Source organism: Phacochoerus africanus, chromosome 4, assembly GCF_016906955.1.
Source record: "Phacochoerus africanus isolate WHEZ1 chromosome 4, ROS_Pafr_v1, whole genome shotgun sequence".
NCBI classification, from domain to species: domain Eukaryota; kingdom Metazoa; phylum Chordata; class Mammalia; order Artiodactyla; family Suidae; genus Phacochoerus; species Phacochoerus africanus.
Window position 1 is genome coordinate 60,460,986 of NC_062547.1, and position 16,987 is coordinate 60,477,972.

General features: G+C 54.1%; 2 protein-coding genes across 6 annotated transcripts; both read right to left on the reverse strand.

The window, feature by feature from the left end:
- Positions 1 to 254: 254 nt before the first annotated feature.
- Positions 255 to 3,121, reverse strand: REX1BD (required for excision 1-B domain containing). The gene is given in 6 exon segments (XM_047776562.1): positions 255 to 477; positions 1,096 to 1,175; positions 2,140 to 2,256; positions 2,258 to 2,345; positions 2,666 to 2,748; positions 2,843 to 3,121. Coding segments are annotated over 6 exon segments (582 nt in total). The 5' UTR covers positions 2,984 to 3,121; the 3' UTR covers positions 255 to 404.
- Positions 3,122 to 4,457: 1,336 nt separating this feature from the next.
- On the reverse strand, positions 4,458 to 16,385 carry LOC125125478 (ubiquitin-60S ribosomal protein L40). 5 transcript variants are annotated; one of them, XM_047776553.1, is made up of 8 exons: positions 16,258 to 16,366; positions 13,436 to 13,557; positions 11,795 to 11,947; positions 10,083 to 10,129; positions 6,084 to 6,194; positions 5,748 to 5,834; positions 4,745 to 4,847; positions 4,458 to 4,655 (listed from the first exon to the last, which is right to left on the reverse strand). In XM_047776553.1, exons 2-8 carry the CDS (start codon positions 13,534 to 13,536, stop codon positions 4,562 to 4,564), a joined length of 696 nt encoding a protein of 231 aa, XP_047632509.1. In that variant the 5' UTR covers positions 13,537 to 13,557; positions 16,258 to 16,366; the 3' UTR covers positions 4,458 to 4,561. The 5 variants fall into 5 exon arrangements, with proteins under 5 accessions (XP_047632509.1, XP_047632508.1, XP_047632512.1 ...); XM_047776552.1 differs by having other exon boundaries at positions 6,084 to 6,197; XM_047776556.1 differs by lacking the exons at positions 10,083 to 10,129; positions 11,795 to 11,947; positions 13,436 to 13,557; positions 16,258 to 16,366 and adding an exon at positions 7,185 to 7,323.
- Between the last annotated feature and the right edge of the window lie 602 nt (positions 16,386 to 16,987).

Below are 16,987 nucleotides of genomic sequence, written 5' to 3' on the forward strand. Positions count from 1 at the left end.
TTAGTGGAGGTGTAAAGAATCCTAATGACCCTTTGGGACAGGAATCTGCGCCTCCCAGAATTTCTGACTTTCTCCATGATCTGAAATATCTAGTTCTAAACTTCTTGGAGAGTGTGACTCAAAACACCAGTTTCTCAAAACAACAAATACTAGCTTCTACAGTAATGGGGGGGTGGAATCTCGCATCCCCCCCCATTCCTGGCTTTGTGGGACCCCACCCGTAGGTCATGGAGACTGTACAGCAACTGCAGACATAAGGTTTTTTAGGTTCTTTATTATGAGAGGTGAGGCAAACTCAAAGAGGGTCAGTGGCCTGGTGGGGTGTGACCCCAGCCAGCTGGCAGTCAGGGCAGGGTGCCATATGCCCCATTTCTCATCTTCGGTTCATCCCTGGGGCGCCACCATCACTCAGCAGATTCTGCATCAAACCTGAGGTCCTGAAGAACCTCGCTGATCTCTTCCATGGTTTTAATTACCCTACAAGAGTGGATGGGAACTATAAATAAAACCCAGATGGGGCGAATTAGCTGCCGCTGCGCAGCTCTGAGGGGGCTGTGGCAAGCCCCGGGCCCTCCTGCCTGCCGCCAAACCTCCAGGCAGCACTAGCTGCTGGGAGGACCATTTGGGTGCCTGGGAGGAGGGGTGGTCCCTTGGGTCAGAGGGATAGAAAGAAAAGGCCATCTTGGGTGGGTGGATGCCATCAGAAACGTGTGCTCAGGGACTGTGACAGATGCTAAGTGGGTGTGCATCTGTGCGCCTGGGGGACTGGAGGCCAGAATGTGCAGATGTGTGCCTGGTGGGGCCCAGGTGACTGTCTGAGCTCCAAGTTGAGCCATGTGAGCAGGACTGGAGCATGTGAGGTGCACAGCCATGCCCTAGAGATGTACAGAGTCTGGTGTGCAACTGTAGGGCATGTGCGCTGAGGGAATGTATATCTAGGAGCCACCAGGTGAGGACTCTGGAGTGCGCACCCTAAGGGTTGTGTGCAGGTTCAGAGGATTGGCACAGCCTGACCTTGCCAGCCCTGGGGCACACCTGGCTGGGGATGGGTGCCCAAGGATGCGTGTGCAAATCAAACATGGGGACAGCACTCACTTCATCTTCAGCTGGTCCATCTGCAGGGTATCCTCCTGCTCAGTCAGCTCTGGTGTCCCCATCAGCTGTAGCAGGGCCACCTAGTTGGGGGGTGGGCAGCAAGAAGGATGTCACAGCTGGCAGACCATCCCCCTGCCCTCCCATGTGTTAGGAAAAGATGCTGAAGCACCAGAAAAGCCAGCACCACGGTGGGGCCATAGGAAGCTGAAGTCTCAAGGGGTGCTACTAAGCCCAGGAGGAATCTGGGGTTAGGTTTAGGGGGCTCCTGAGGCCAGAGGCCGAGTGGGCGGGCCCTAGAATCAGTGCAGAGCACAGCACAGGCGCAGCCTCATGTAGGCAGGGAAAGGAAATAGTGGTGAAATCTCGGCCAGGGATTGGTGATCCGGGGTGAAGTACGTGGGGTCTCAGGGACCAGCCAGGGCTTTATAATCCCAGGGTGGATGTAGGCCAAAAACCTCGACTGAGGAGTTCCCTTGTGTCACAGCGAGTTGAGGAACCCGTGTTGTCCCTGCGCGGTGCAGGATGGGAATCCCAATGTAAAGTATGATGCAGGCGTGGCTTGAGGTGAATTTGGCCTGGGAATGGTAATACATCAGCAGAGTAGGCGGGGCCATGTAAACCTAGAGGGAGGAGCCGGCCCAGAACCTAGGGTGGGAGTCTAAGGTTACTCGGAATGGGACACAGCCGGCCGGGAAACTCAAGGCCCTCAATCTCCAGGGGTTTGAGTACCTGATCTGGGGTATTGGGAAAAGCCAGAGAGGGAGGAGCGCGGTAGGGGCGGAGTCTGGGATAGAGTAGGCGTGTCCTGGGGCTAAAAAAAACCTGGATGTAAGTGCAGGCAGACAAGAGGGGACTAAACCTGAAAATTTCCAGTGAAACCTTAATGGACGACTAAAGTGGGGGCAAGAAGAAGTGGGTTCTGGGGCGCCAGGGGCGGGACTTGAGAGGACGGAATCTGGCCCCTCCCCCAAGTGGCGCGCAGTGGGCCAAGGCCCGAGAGACAAGCCCTGGAATAGGACACACTGCTGCCGGGCGGGGTCTCACCGTGGCCAGGCGCGTCTCCTCCAGCTGCTGCAGCCTGCGCACGTGGCTCGCGAGCAGCGGCTGCTGTCGGGGTCCGGTCAGCTCCGCCTCCACCGCCAGCACTTCCCGAGAGGCGGACGGCGAAAGCCTGGGTCACCTCGTGTACCGTGCTCCGGTAGCGCGGGAAGTCGTAAGGCGGGCCGCTGCTCAGGTACTGGCGGTGGCCTCTGTGGCAGGTGGGGGTCCTGAGGCTACGGTCCCAGCTCTCAGTCCCTGCACCCGAATCGACCACCTGAAAGCCCCCCAAGAAGTGTCCCTGCCCTGGACCCCAGAGTATGGAGGACGTTGTGAGTACCGCAGGGTAACCCAAAACGGGCCCACCCCTGCGCATGGGGAGGGGGAAAGATCTGGTCTCCCTGTAAATCCCGCCCCACCTCTGACACTGCGTTCGCTCAGGTACCCAGATTCTTCCCACGGCGCACCCGTCCCGCGAGCGGGCTGGGTGCTGAACCTTGCAACTTCTCCTTTCCCCTACGCCCGCACTTACTCCTCCAGCCGACGGAAGGCCTGCGCACGCTCAGCCTGCAACTGGTGGATGCGCTGTACAAGCACCCGGATCGGGGCATCTTTCTATGGGGCGGGGGGCAGGGCTGGGGCATGAAAACGGCGCCCTCGGGCCTGCACCGCCCACCCCATGCCTGTTCCCGCTCGGGCTCGAGCTCACCCAAGGCCACACCAGCTTCTCTCTTTCCGGGCCTCCGGTGTTGTCCGCAGCCTCGGGAACCGCGGAGACAGCCGACTCTGCCGCGGCCTCGGCGGTGATCATGACTGCGCAGCCCTGGCCCCGCCCGGGAGCAGGTTGCATCGCTGCGCCAGGCGCCCCCTGGAGGCCCGGAGGCTTCTAGACCCAGCCTGTGGCAGGGAAAACCTGAGAGACCCTGGGGAAGACTGGGAAGCGAAGACGGCCAGCTTCTCTGTCCTGACACTCTCCAAGCAGCCCCCACTCCCTTGTTTCCGTCCAGCGCCTGCCTTCTTCACATTTTTGATCTTGAAATGTACAGGTTCACTATAGAGCAAGGGTATTCCTCGGTTTGTTTCCATACAATGCCAACGCTCGACTTCCATCTCCTCACATCCCATCTCCACTCAAATAAGGAATGGAACCTGAGGTGATATCCGTCATCTAATGCCATAAGCTTGTGACAAGAGTAGAATCTGGAGTTCCCGTCATGGCTCAGTGGCTAACGCATCTGACTAGGAACCATGAGATTTTGGGTTCGATCCCTAGCCTTGCTCAGCGGATTAAGAATCCGGCGTTGCCTCAAGCTGTGGTGTAGGTCGCAGACACAGGTTGGATCCTGCATGGCTGTGCCTGCGGCATAGGCCAGTGGCTGCAGCTCTGATTAGACTCCTAGCCTGGGAACCTCCATATGCCTCGGGTATGGCCCTAGAAAAGACAAAAAAAGAAAAAAAAAAGTACAATCTGAACGCAGGTTGACACTGGAGTCATTGGAACCCAGTCCACAGCAGATTTCCCGGGAACTACTCAGAAATGAGCTAGGAGAACCTGTGCAAAGTCCCTGATGTGGGAGTCTGGGGCAGGGCTGAGGCCAGCAGGGGTTCATATTAAACACAGAGGCCTGGGAGCTGGAGATAGAGCTCATGGGGTAGAGGAGAAAAATGGTGGTAGCCTGGCCTAGAGAGAAGGGGGTAATTGAACAAGATGAAACTCAACCACCTGGGGCACGAAGTGACAGCCTTTAGATGACACTCCAGGTCTCAGCTGTTTTTAGAAACACTGTCTAGGTTTGGGTTGTCATCTACAAGCTCCAATTTTTGCAAGACAAAAAAAAGGCATTGTCTTACCAGGGAACTACAACCCTCACCTGATTTGCTGGGGCCTGCCCTTCCCAAGCATCATTGGTCTTGGGTGGGGCCCAGAAGCTAATGGTCAGTCCAAACTGAGAACAGGTGTTTTATGTGAGATGGGGGTGTTCCTTTCTACCTGCCCACACTTGAACACCTTTAGGGCCCAAGAATGAGAGTTGTCAATGTGCCTGACCAGATCCCATCAGATACTAGGCTTAGTCTATTCTCAGGTTATAGATAACATAACCCAGATGGGCAGGCTATGTGTAGCTCAAACTTTCCCGTGCTGTGGTTATGACAACTTCAGATGGGAAGGGCAGGGACCATGGCCCATTTTACAGATAATACAGCTGGAACCCAGGATAAAGGACCCCCATGCACTATGACAAATTGGGTAATAGCAAGTCCCTAGGGGAGACACCTACACTCAACCACCTCCCCATTGGACAGACCAGCCACAGGGACACCAGTTACTGCTCCAGTCAACGAAAGGGAAACTTTATTGAGGCCCCAGGGCCATGGGGCTTGGGCAGGAGGCTGCCCTGCAGACAAAGGAGAAGCTGGTGGAAAGGTCTTATTTGACCTTCTTCTTGGGGCGCAGGTTGTTGGTGTGGCCACACTTCTTCTTGCGGCAGTTCACAGCGCGGGGATGCAGGCGAGCATAACACCTGAACAAAGACAAGAGGGAGTGATAAGGGCACACCCTAACTCCCTCCAAACCAGGGCCAGCCCAGCCCCCACATCTGAGAGTGCATACTTGCGGCAGATCATCTTGTCGCAGTTGTATTTCTGAGCGAGCTGGCGGAGGGAGGGCTCAATGATGCCACCTCGCAGACGAAGCACCAAGTGCAGGGTGGACTCTACATGAAATGAAGGGTGGAGAGACAGCAACTAAGCCTAGGCCCAGCACCTTAGTCCCACAAGTGCAGGGCAGCCTCCACCACCCTGTAGACCAGAGCTTCTCAAGTGTGATGGAGACACCCCAGAATCTCCGGGGTGTTCTATGTGTAGATGGACACACCACCCCTTTCCACCCCACCACCTGCATCCTGTTATTTCCCACCAGTTCTCGGGGGGGGGGGGGGGTCTGAGACTAATATATACCAAAAGTGGTGTCCATCTGAGTTTCACCATTATAAGTGATGTCTTCTACTTTGCTAAGCAATATAGCTAATCTTTCACTGCAAAAAGTGATGCTGATTTTTTTTACAGTAGCTGTCACTTAAAACACACACAGCTTAAATTTTAAAAAAAGGTGAATAGGAGTTCCCGTCGTGGCGCAGTGGTTAACAAATCCGACTAGGAACCACGAGGTTGCGGGTTCGGTCCCTGCCCTTGCTCAGTGTGTTAACGATCTGGCGTTGCCGTGAGCTGTGGTGTAGGTTGCAGACGCGGCTCGGATCCCGCGTTGCTGTGGCTCTGGCGTAGGCCAGTGGCTACAGCTCCGATTCGACCCCTAGCCTGGGAACTTCCATATGCCGCGAGAGCGGCCCAAAGAAATAGCAAAAAAAGACAAAAAAAAAGGTGAATAAAAACATGTGAAACTACTGCCATTTGAAAACACAGGTGGAGATCGTAAGATGCTTTCCAGTGATGAAAACAGTTATCTTACAAAACAACACTCTCTAGCTCTATCAGGTCCTCACCCTTAATAACCACCCCTCCCCCTACGGCCCCATTCTGGTGCCAAAGAGGCTGTCAGTGCCTCTTCTCGGGTCGCAGGTCTCACTGAAGTCCTATTAGCCACTTCACCCCCATACCTTTCTGGATATTGTAGTCTGAGAGAGTGCGGCCATCCTCCAGCTGTTTGCCAGCAAAAATCAGACGCTGCTGGTCAGGTGGGATGCCTAGATAGAGCACACTTCAGTTACAGAGGTAACTGTAAGCATATTACTGGCAGCACTCCCCTCCCTCCACAGGGCTGCTCCAGGATTACCCCTAATCTGTTAAAAGGGAAACTGATAAAGACGACAAGCTACCTCAAGATGACATGGGGGAAGCACTAGCAAGGCTGACATCCGTCCACGCAGGACAGCAGATCCCCAGGGCTGAGGAGCTCCCTACTGGACAGAGTACCCAGGCCTAGCCCAACTCACCCTCCTTATCCTGGATTTTAGCTTTGACATTCTCAATGGTATCACTGGGCTCGACCTCAAGGGTGATGGTCTTGCCCGTCAGGGTCTTCACAAAGATCTGCATCTCTGCGTCTGCTGGGAAGAATGGGGAGAAAAGAGAGAGGCTGAGTGGTGAGCACTGCAGGTCCAAGCAGTCTGAGCTCACAATCTGCCAACCTTAGTCTCTCAGACTGCCAGCCCTATGCCTGCAATAACTCCAAGAACAGGTATGCCCCAGTACCTCTTTCCATCCACCCTTTCCACACCTTTAACTTTGCCTTTGAAGTTAGAATAAGAAGTACAGCGATACAGCACCACCTTGCCAAGCATATTTTCCCATGCATGGTTTGGAAGTCCCAGCCTTTCTCTTCTCTGGCAGTCCCTGCTCTTCCTGAGATCTGGGTGGGAATCCCATCTTAGTAGCATCTCCCCAACACACACACAACCCCCCCACCACAGTCCTTCTATTTCCAAACTCACAAACCTAAAACTATCGCTTCCTTCTGGGTAATGGCCTAATTCTCAGACCACACTTCCTGCCTTTGATTCAATCCATAAATAATTAACCACGTGCCTAATACTTGTTTACAATAGTATCAAATGGTCGCCACTACCAGACTCTCTTTACAGATACAGAAATGGAAATAGGTAGCGACCCAACTCAGGCACTTGATATTTTTAAATGGGCTGGCAGAGTGCCTGGCACAAGTAAAAAGTTACATAACTAATACCTATCCCGACAACACATCATAAGTCAACTATATTCCAATAAAATTGAAAAAGAAAATACCGACCCCTATTAAATCAAACTTATTCCAGGGGACATATCCTTGCCTTTTCCCCCAACGCCTCGTCTGATAGCTCGGGCCGGCAGCAGGCTCCTCTTCCACAGGCCGATTCCCCTCCTGAACCCCAGTCCAGGCTCCCAACCCCGACCCAATGCACCCTGCCAAGCCACCCCACAAAGCCTGACCCGCATAGAAGGGTGCCGGGCGCCCCCTCCGCTGCCTGGGCCCTCACGCTCCCCCACAGCCTATCGCCCACCCTAGGCCGGGGCCAACCCGCAAGACCACCGCCACCGACCTGCTCGGCCGCCTCGTTGAAAAGAAAGAGGGCAGCGGAACCGGAAACCGGCGATTCGCCGCCGAAAGCGCCTGCGCACCGAGCACGCTGCGCGCTTGCGTCACAATCCGCGCCGCGCATCCTGCCCCGCCCCATGCTGGGTGCTGGCGAATGAAGCCACGGCGCCTGTGGGCCACCGTCGCCCACCTGCTTCCGGGGGCGAGCCCCGCCCTTCAAGGCACGTAGGAAGACTGCCGCGCTTTTCCAGGTGTTTCTGCTGGCTGTAGACTCCCCGCAAGTAGCGGTTGAATAGAGTAGGGGAGACTATTTGGTGCTTAAACAAAGACATTAAGAAGAGGGTCTAAGAGGCACGGGTCCATACAGGAGTGGCCGGAACATGCAGAGGCCTGTGGGAGTCACTGGACACTCTCTGGCCGCTGTACACAGATGGATTTCAGGGCGGTGCCTACAGGAGCAGGGGAAGCAGGTGGAGTGGTGCATTCACTCAAGAAAATGAGGTGGGACCCAGAGTCCTGTTTGGAGTATAGGACGTTGGGAACTCAACAGCTAGAGTGCTGAGCGCCGGAAAGAGGTGAAGACTGAGATGTTACCTGTGGGCTTGGAGCCTACCTCATTATTTCCTGGAACATTCCTAGCGTGTCCCATCACCCCCAACCTTGGACCAGGCAAAAGCAGAAATCTGGGAAGAGGGCTTTAATAGCATAATTTCTTAGTGCTTCAAGATGAGGGGACTGTGTGAGAATGTCTCTTGGGGAATGAGACCCAGTCTTGCTCCCTTAGGAGCCCACCTTAGGGCTGAGATTTGTGAGGAGTGGGAATAGCACATGCCAAGGCCTAGGCGGCGATAGGAAGTAAGGTTATTATGGATGTCCCCACCAAAGACTCTACCCAAAGCAGCCACATCTTACTAGGCCAGTGGTGCCTGGCTCTCCATAACCATCTTGTCCACCTTCTGAGCTGTTGGGCCCAAGAACAGAAGGAAGCCACTACTAGATACAGTCTTCCCTTTGTAACAGAGTCTTTTTATTGATAACTTCCCAATAGCATCTGTAAACATCGGGTACAAAAATATTCTGCTTAACTCTGTTTTCCATGGTGGCTCGGCTTGCTCCACAGAGGCCCCAAAAGAGCCCTGCTGGCCCCTCAGAGTCCACACCTCTGGTCAGAGAAACATGGGCCTTACCAGGTTCGAGGCCAAGTGGATGGCTAATCTCTGCCTTGAACCTTCCACAACTGTCTCAGAAACCTTGAGCTAATGATTGAAGAAAGTACTGAATACTTTCATTGGAGGGAGGAGCAAGGAGACAAAAATTTGTAGATGCAGGGATGGGCTAGGATGAACTCAGACATGACAGTGCTTGGCCGCCTTGAGGAGGTCCTGACCAGGGTGCTGGGGCAGGGGACATCTGGCTCTGGTCTCTGGGAATCTGAGTGTTGTTCAGAACAGACCACAGGCCTGGCTCTGGAAGTTTCCTTGAGCCCAACCCAATGACTCCAGCTGGGCTGCTTGTCCCCTGGCCTGGCAGAGGGGTCTACAGAGGAGAGATATTCTCAGTGAGGAAGGGGTGGAAATGAAAGATCCCCAGGAATTCCATATTCCAGAGAGGGAGCCTTGTCCCCTAGGGGGCCCCAAATGACAGAATAGGGAGGCAAAACTGACCATCATGGGGCAGGGCTATCCACTGCCACCTCAGACATGTGGGGTTGGTGCTGCCGCTGCTCTGAGACCCCTTAGAGCTCCCAGGAGGAGAACTACTCGCCCGGTGTCTCCTCGTCATCTGTATGGCTGTGGCCATTGATGGCAGGGGAGCCAGGCCGGACATGGGACAGGTCCTCGAAGCCAGGGCTGAGGGAGGGCGAGACTGTGTCAGGGCTGGTGTCACATGAGCCTGTGCTCTGTTCCGAGGTGGCAATGGTTGTTGTGGTGCTGGGAGGGATGGGGTCTTCATCCTCGTCTTCCAGGAGGGACGCCTCCGGGATGTCTGGGGGAAGGAGGCCCAGGAATTGGCTTAGTCACCATGCTAAGTCACTGTGATTAGGAATTAACTGGGCCCATGACCCCTGATAGCTCCCCCGACCCCATGGGACCTGTTTCATTTTATAGAGGCCTGAGTGCATGAGAGGTCCCTCTTCAAGGTGAGGTTAAGGACTCAGGTTCTCTGGGATCAGGCCCACATGGGTCCTGGGGTAAAGTGTCTGGGCCTGACTCTGCCCTCTTGACTGTGTCACCTGGGTCTGCTCCTCCCCTGCCCATGCCTCAGCTCCCTGCTCTAGGAACTGGGAATGATGGCATTGCTTTCATGCCTGTGGTTATGTTCCTATGGTTATTTGTGCCTGTGGCCTTTGTGGCCCTGGGGTGGGGAGCTGTTGGCCCATTCAGCAGACTGGTGGACAGAGGCTCAGCATGGAGGATGCTGCCCTCCCTCTGACAAGTCACTGCTCCTCTGGGCACAGCCTCCACCTCATAGCCTGGCCCCTAGAAGTACATGACATTCACTGGGGTAAGGACTATCATCATTCCTTTTTTGGCCACACCCGTGGCATGCAGAAATTCTCAGGCCAGGGATCTACCTGAGCCACAGCAGTGACAATGCTGGGATCTTAGACCTGCTGAGCCACCAGGGCACTCCCAGGACTGTCATCATTCTTGTCCTCATCCCCTCATGTGACCTCCCCTGAGGGAGGAGACTCTGGTCCCAACACCTGTTCAGCAGGTTGCTGAGACCAGGCCGGCACCCCCGCCCCTGCCCCCAGCTTCTCTGGACCCACTGCCCACCAGGGCCTGGGCTTGGTGTCAGCCTGAGGTGACCTTCTGGAAGCCAGCCCTGGACTGAGGGCATCAGCATCCAAGGGCGCAGAGCCCAGAAGCAGGATGCAAGAGCTCTGGGTGACACTTACGGCTGAAGGCCTCCGGGTGCTGCCTGGCCAGCTTCCCTTTCAGTGTCCTGTGGGGGAAGGGAAGGCACACAGGGCTGAACCTGCTGAGTGGACTGGCTGCACCTGGTGCAGGCCATGAACCCCTGCTCCCAGCTCTGGGCAGGTAGGGGTGGGCAGACCTCCCCCTGACTGCTTGCCACACTCTGCTCCAGGCAGGAGGGAGGCCCAGGCACTCAGCCCTGCGGACCTCCCACCCCCAGGATGGGTGGCAGCTACCCAGCTATCACGTGGCTTCTGAGTGCCCTTAGCACTGGTTCTGCCCACAGTGCCTTATGTCTATCCCTCTTCTACCAGGACAGCCTTCCAGGAAGCCTCCCTTGCCTCCTCTTCAATAAGTTCTCCTTGGGGTGACTTTCGTCCCAGATTGTCTCTCCATCCCTATGGGGAGGTTGTCTGTGTGTGGCCAAGAGTGCTGACTGTCCAAACCCCAAACACTGAATACGGGCACCCACGAAACAGAAGCACCTGCTTCCATCTTGAACCTGCTAGTGTTTTTCCTTTTTACCTGAAGTAACACAGTTCTGTTTACAAATAAGTACAAAAGGGTCCTCAGAGCAATCTCTCACCCCTGACTATGGGCAACCAGGACCCCCACCCCCGGCCCTGAAGTACCAGTGCTGCCACTTGCCGCCCTCACAGCCACAGCCACAGCAATGCAGGATCCAAGCTGTGTCTGCAACCTACACCACAACCCACAACAATGCCAGATCCTTAACCCACTGAATGAGGCCAGGGATTGAAACTACATCCTCATGGATACTAGTCAGGTTCACTGCTGCTGAGCCACAACGGGAACTCTTGTCTTATGATTTCTGCACACAGCTTGGTCAAGGAAACAGGGTGCCTTCAATTTGTGGCACCTGCACTGCCAGCAGGTGCAGCTGCCCCTGGAACAGAGGAAGTGGCACAAGTGGGCAGAAATACAGCTGTAGTGCCAGCTTGTTCCAGACCTGGGTGCCCCAGCAGCAGTTGTTAACGGCAGCAGTGATGATGCGAGCTCCAGGTACTGTCCAGGACTCTGTGTGGCTGTGGATTGGACATCATCTGTCCCTGTCCTCATGGACGCCAACTTAAGAAGTACCCCTGGAGTTCCTGTCATGGCACAGCGGAAACGAATCTAAAAACCATGAGGTTGCAGGTTCGATCCCTGGCTTTACTCAGTGAGTTAAGGATCTGGCGTTGCCTCAAGCTGTGGGGTAGGTGGCAAACACGGCTCAGATCTGGCATTGCTGTGGCTCTAGCGTAGGCTGGCAGCAACAGCTCCGATTAGACCCCTAGCCTGGGAACCTCCATATGCCGTGGGTGCGGCCCTCAAAGGACCAAAAAAAAAAAAAAGTACCCCCAAAACCTGGCATTCTCATTTGCCTCCTGACAAAAGACCTGGGCAAAGGCCAAGGAGGACAGGAGGCTAGCCTTTCATTGTCTGCACCAGCCTGCCTGCTGCATCCTGGGTCTGGTGCTATGCTATATTTTCAAAAAAGAAGTAAAATTTAAATTCAGTAAGTCTAAAGTTTTCAGATCTTCTCCAATACTAAGTATACAATGAAGATTCATAAAACAAATGAGCTAAATACCCCTACTGCCCTGTTATGTGGAGAGAATGGCCCTCGTTGAAGAGGAGAGTAACCTGAGGCTTGGATGGGGAGGCAGAAGTTGGAGGGCCAAGCACCCACCTGATCCTGCGAAAGATGCTGTCCAGGTCCCGTTTCATTTCCACCAGGGTCCTTGTGTGGTGCAGGAAACGCTCACTCATCTGTTGCAAGCGGGCACTTGACAAGTTGTTGAAGTTCAATAGCATCTCATTGGTCTTCTCAAAGCGGTCCAGCCTGGGGCAGAAAGAGGACACCAACTCCTCTGTTCAGCTTCCAGGGACCATTCCCTTGTCCTATGGAGCTCCACCTGGTGTTTGAGCAACCTAGCAAACTCCTATTCAACTTTCAAAACCCTAATCATGTGTGCCCTTCTTGGGTAGCCTTCATTCTCTCCCTCAAGCAGATTCTTTTTTTTTTTTTTTTTGCTTTTTAGGGCTGCACCTGCAGTATATGGAGATTCCCAGGCTAGGGGTCCAATCAGAGCTATAGCTGCCTGCCTACGCCACAGCCAACACTGGATCCAAGCCAAGTCTGTGACCTACACCACAGCCCATGACAACAATGGATCCTTAGCCTACAGAGTGAGGCCAGGGGTCGAAGCCGCAACCTCATGGTTACTAGTCAGATTCATTTCTGCTGCGCCACAATGGGAACTCCTCAAGCAGATTCTTTGATTCTTCTGATTCCCGTAGCTCCCAGGTTGTTTCTCTAGCCCAGACCTGACATCATGAGGCCAGGAAGGTTCAAGTCTGATTTTGCCTCCTCTCAGTTTGGGAGTTCCCCAGGGCCAAGTGTGAATCTGACCTAAAGAATTAGAAGGGAGATGTGCATTGCTGAGACCTAAAGATATCCAGCACCCCTGTCACAGGGCAAGAAAGGTAAGGTACAAGGTCTGTGCTGTGTTATAAAGCAAGAAGGAAGAGCTTTGGGCTTAAAGTCACAAAAATAAAGCCCCAGGAGGAGTTCCTGTTGTGGCTCAGCAGGTTAAGGACCCAGTGTTGTCTTAGAGAGGATGTGGGTTCTGGTCTTGCTCAGTGGGTTAATGATCCGGTGTTGCCGCAAGCTGCAGGGCAGGTCACAGATATAGCTCAAATATGGTGTTGCTGAGGCTATGGTGTAGACCTCAGCCACAGCTCCAATTCAACCCTTGGTCCAGGAACTTCCATATGCCACAGGTGCAGCCATAAAAAGAAGCCCCAAGAGACTATGCTTCCTTCCACCCAAGATTGTGTCAGCTGTTACTCCCCACAGGGCAGGCCAGATTTAAGGTGAGGCTGCAGTGGCCACAGTGCCAAGCCCCAAAGAGGGCAAAAGCCCTCTTTCACTATCCTTCCAAATGACCACAAGTGCCCTGTGGAGACAGCCAAGGCTCTAAGAGAACAGGTTCCCAATCGGATGTGAGCTGACTGGCTCCCTTAAATCCCTTAGGAGCCCTTTCCTTATCCCGAGTCTCCCCAACCCAGGTCTCAGAACAGGAGCTGCTGCTGCCCCCGCCAAACTGCCCGCAGCTGCGAAACAGTCCCAGAGCCCCGCTTCCTGTGCCAAGGCCTCACCTCCGGGCCAGGAAGGAATTTACTTTGGAGCCAGCCAGCGGGCGGATTTGCTCATTTCCTTCATTTTATCACCAGTGTGGGCCCGAGGTAGAGGCGGGCAGGGCAAGAATGCTGGCCAGCAAGTGGATTCCTTCCCACGCCAAGGGCCCAGGCCTTGGCCATCACTCACATGTTTTTCTGGGCCAGGATAATGGCATTGACATCGTCTGCATTCACCATACTCAGGATGCGGCTGCAGAAGACCCTCGAGGCCGAGTCCGGGGGGTCCATCTCTTCCTCCTCCTCCGCTGCCTGAAACAGGCAGGAAGAAAGAGTCTTCAGTCTGTACCAGGAAGTGGGGGAAGTGGAGAGGAGGGGCTGGGAACCCTGCAGGACCATAAGTTGGTCAAGGCACCTGAGCCTAAGCTTTGTCATCCCAGGAATTCAGGAATGTTTTGAGAACTACAGGGATTCATATTTTTAACTTGTACTCCAGCACATCAGACTTTCATTTCTCCCACCTGCACAGTTCCCCCGTCCATGTGCCCTCCTCCCACATCCCCCTGCCTTTGCCACCACGGGGCCTTTGCACCTGCTGTCCCCACTGGTAGAACATACATGGCTGACCCTCAAATTATGGCCCCCTCCAATGCCTTCTCGCCCAGGAGGTTTCTGATGACTACCCCTACTCTAGTCACTCTTATCACTTCACCTTGTTTTAACTGCTGCACTGGCACATCTCTTTCTGAAGTTATCAGTGGACCCATTTGCCTGTCACCCCTAGAGCAACGTCAGCTGCAACAGAGCAGAAGCATGTTGTTTGTGCTCACTGCTCTGTCTCCAGAGCCTGGCCCAGAACCTGGTTCACCCCAAGGATTGGGAGAATTTATTTGGTGGAGGCAAACGGACCCTTTCAAACCCAGCTCTGAAGCTGGATTAGCAAATTAAAGGCAAGAATTTGGGGCACTGGCAGCCAGGCTGTGGGTCCCAGCAACTCAGATGGCTTGGTAGCCTCCAGCTTCCTTGACACACAGATGCCATCCCAGGAGGTGAAGACTTCCTGGACCATGCCAGGGCAGGAGGGGGCCACAGCTTCAGGACTGACCTTCCTGAGGAGGTTCAGGAAAAACCCAGAATCCTGATACAGCTTGGCTCTAGGGACTGCACATTTAATGGCCCACAGAAAGGCCCACATGCAATTGATTATATTCACACACAGGATCAGGAAGGGCTTTCAGAGCCTGCTAACTCTACTCCCCTCTTTGTTACCTACTGTATGCTAAACAGGACACCAACTTCAAACACTGGCAATTGTTATCATCCTTATTTATATATGACAAAACTGAGTCTCAGAGACTGAGGAACTGAGCCACTGTCACATAAGCCAGTGAACTTGAGTCACAACTTAAATGCCACGGTCCACAGGATCCACAAACTCTGGACAGATGTTCAGCATCCACCTGTGACAGAACAACTGCTTCTTACAGCAACTGATTCCTGCCAGACTTCTGATTTTTTCCAGAAAAAAAGCTGAGTTCTTTAGTGGCACAGTAGGTTAAGGATCTGTGTTGTCATTGCAGCAGCTTGATCCCTGGCCTGGGAGCTTTCGGATGCTGCAGCATGGCCAAAACAAACAAACTGAAACACATATTTTCCCCCCTATGAAATCGCCTCATTTACAAATGTTAGCAACTAATACCTTTTTTTTTTTTTTTGCCCCAAAGCTATAGAGGCCGAGAGTACATATCTATTTGTGCTCTGAATCTAGCTAGGGTCTGCAGCCTTATGTGCCTTCTGGAGATGAACTGCCACACCTGATGAAACCCCCCTCCCCCGCCCCCAATAATCACAATGTTTATTTTGTTCTGACTGTGTGCCAGGTATGGACGCTCACAGCCTCCACATTTCCAAAGATCATATATAAAGAGGATACTTGGGCTCTCAAAGGACAGAGGCATGTGGCAGGAACCCCACAGCTAGGCCTGGAGGGCAAAACATTTGGACCCCGGGAAATGGTTCTGCTTCAAAGTAAGGTTCTTTCCTGTCTCTGGCTCCCAGATGTGAGGGCTGAGAGATTCAATGCATACTCCCTCACCAGCTGCCTCTCACGGGAAGCCTTCCCTGACTAAGTATCGGTCTGACCCATATACAGGGTGAAAAAATGATCCAGTATAGGCACTAGTCCCAGCTCCAAATATATTTATGGGGGAAACACGCAGAGAGGGAGGCTCCGTGACCTTAGGAAAGTCACCTCACCTCCTGGGTCCTTCTCATCCAGAAGCTAGGAATAACAAAGAATCAGAATCTCACAACACTATCTTTGGGTAATGAAACCAATAGTGATGAGACAGTGGACTGACTGTAGCAGGCAGTTTCTCCGAGGGGAGTGTTAAGAAAACCTAGGACTGGGCCAAGAATCACTATTCTAATGAGGGTCTCCCCAGTGCTTCCAAGAATACAAACGAACACTTGTAAAACACTTCATTTAATCCCTAATCACCCCTGAGAGGCAGATAGACTGACACTATCATTTCCGAAGGCAACCAAGGCTAGAGGGGTGGGCTCAGTTGCCCAAGGTCACACACCTAGGCAGAGAGACGCCGCGACTCCACCTAGATCATTTAACAGAATTTAACTGGGCTACCCCAGCTCTGCAAAACCCCCCAGTGCGGCGGGGCTCACAAAGCCCCTCAAGCCCCGCCCCTGTGAAGCTGGGAAACTGAGGCCTAAGCAGGGCAAAGCCCGGTTCTCGGTGATATAGCACAGCTTCAACATACACGCCCCCAACTCTGGCGCCCCGGATCCGGATCCAGCCCACGGCGCCGTCCGCGCGTCCACTGCGCAGCCGGGGAAACTGAGGCCTGTGCGCAGGAAGGGTGCCCAGATGTTGCCAGCGGCGCGCCCCACCCCGCGACAGCCCGGGGACTGCTCCCGCCCGGCCCAGCTGCCCAGAAGCCCCTGCGTCCCCAGCCCCACCCTGAACTAGGCCCCCGGCGTCGGTGGCAGCAGCACCTGCACATCTGGCGGCCTTGCTCGCGCTTCCGGGATGGCGCCAGTGCCGCCTCAACGTCATCACGTACCAAGAGTGCTAGCGCGCGTGTCCGCAACGTGCCCGGGGCCGACTTGCGTGCGTGGAGGCGCGGCAGGAAGAGGTGGGACTTAGACGCAGTTTCTGTTTGCGGGGGGGGGGGGGTCTTCATAACAAATAGCCAATCAAGCAGTCCCTCGCGCGCATGCGTAGTTTCCAAAACCCAGCTCCTTGGCAGCGCGGAAGGGAGGGGGGAGGGGGGGGAGAGAGAGGCTGAAAACACGCCCAGTTTTCTAAGTGGTAGGACAGAGATCCGAGAGTGGCGGGCATTCTCACGAGGGCATATAGTGCTCTAGTGGCCTGTGGTCGACCCAGACCCACGTGTTATGTTTTCCAGGCTGGGAATCAGACTCATTCCGCTTCAAAAATACCTGCTCTGCTTTTGGTGACCTTTTTCTGGCCAGGCTAGGGGTCAAATCAGAGCTGCCGCTGCCAGCCTACGCCACAGCCACAGCCAAGCAGGATCCGAGACACATCTGCAACGTACACCACAGCTCATGGCTACACCGGATCCTTAACCCACTGAGCGATGCCGGGGATCAAACCTGCAACCTTGTGGTTCCTAGTCAGATTCTTTAACCACTGAGCCACAGCGGGAACTTCAGATTAATTATCCTGTTATTGAGGCCTTGTGATATGTGTTACATATTATAT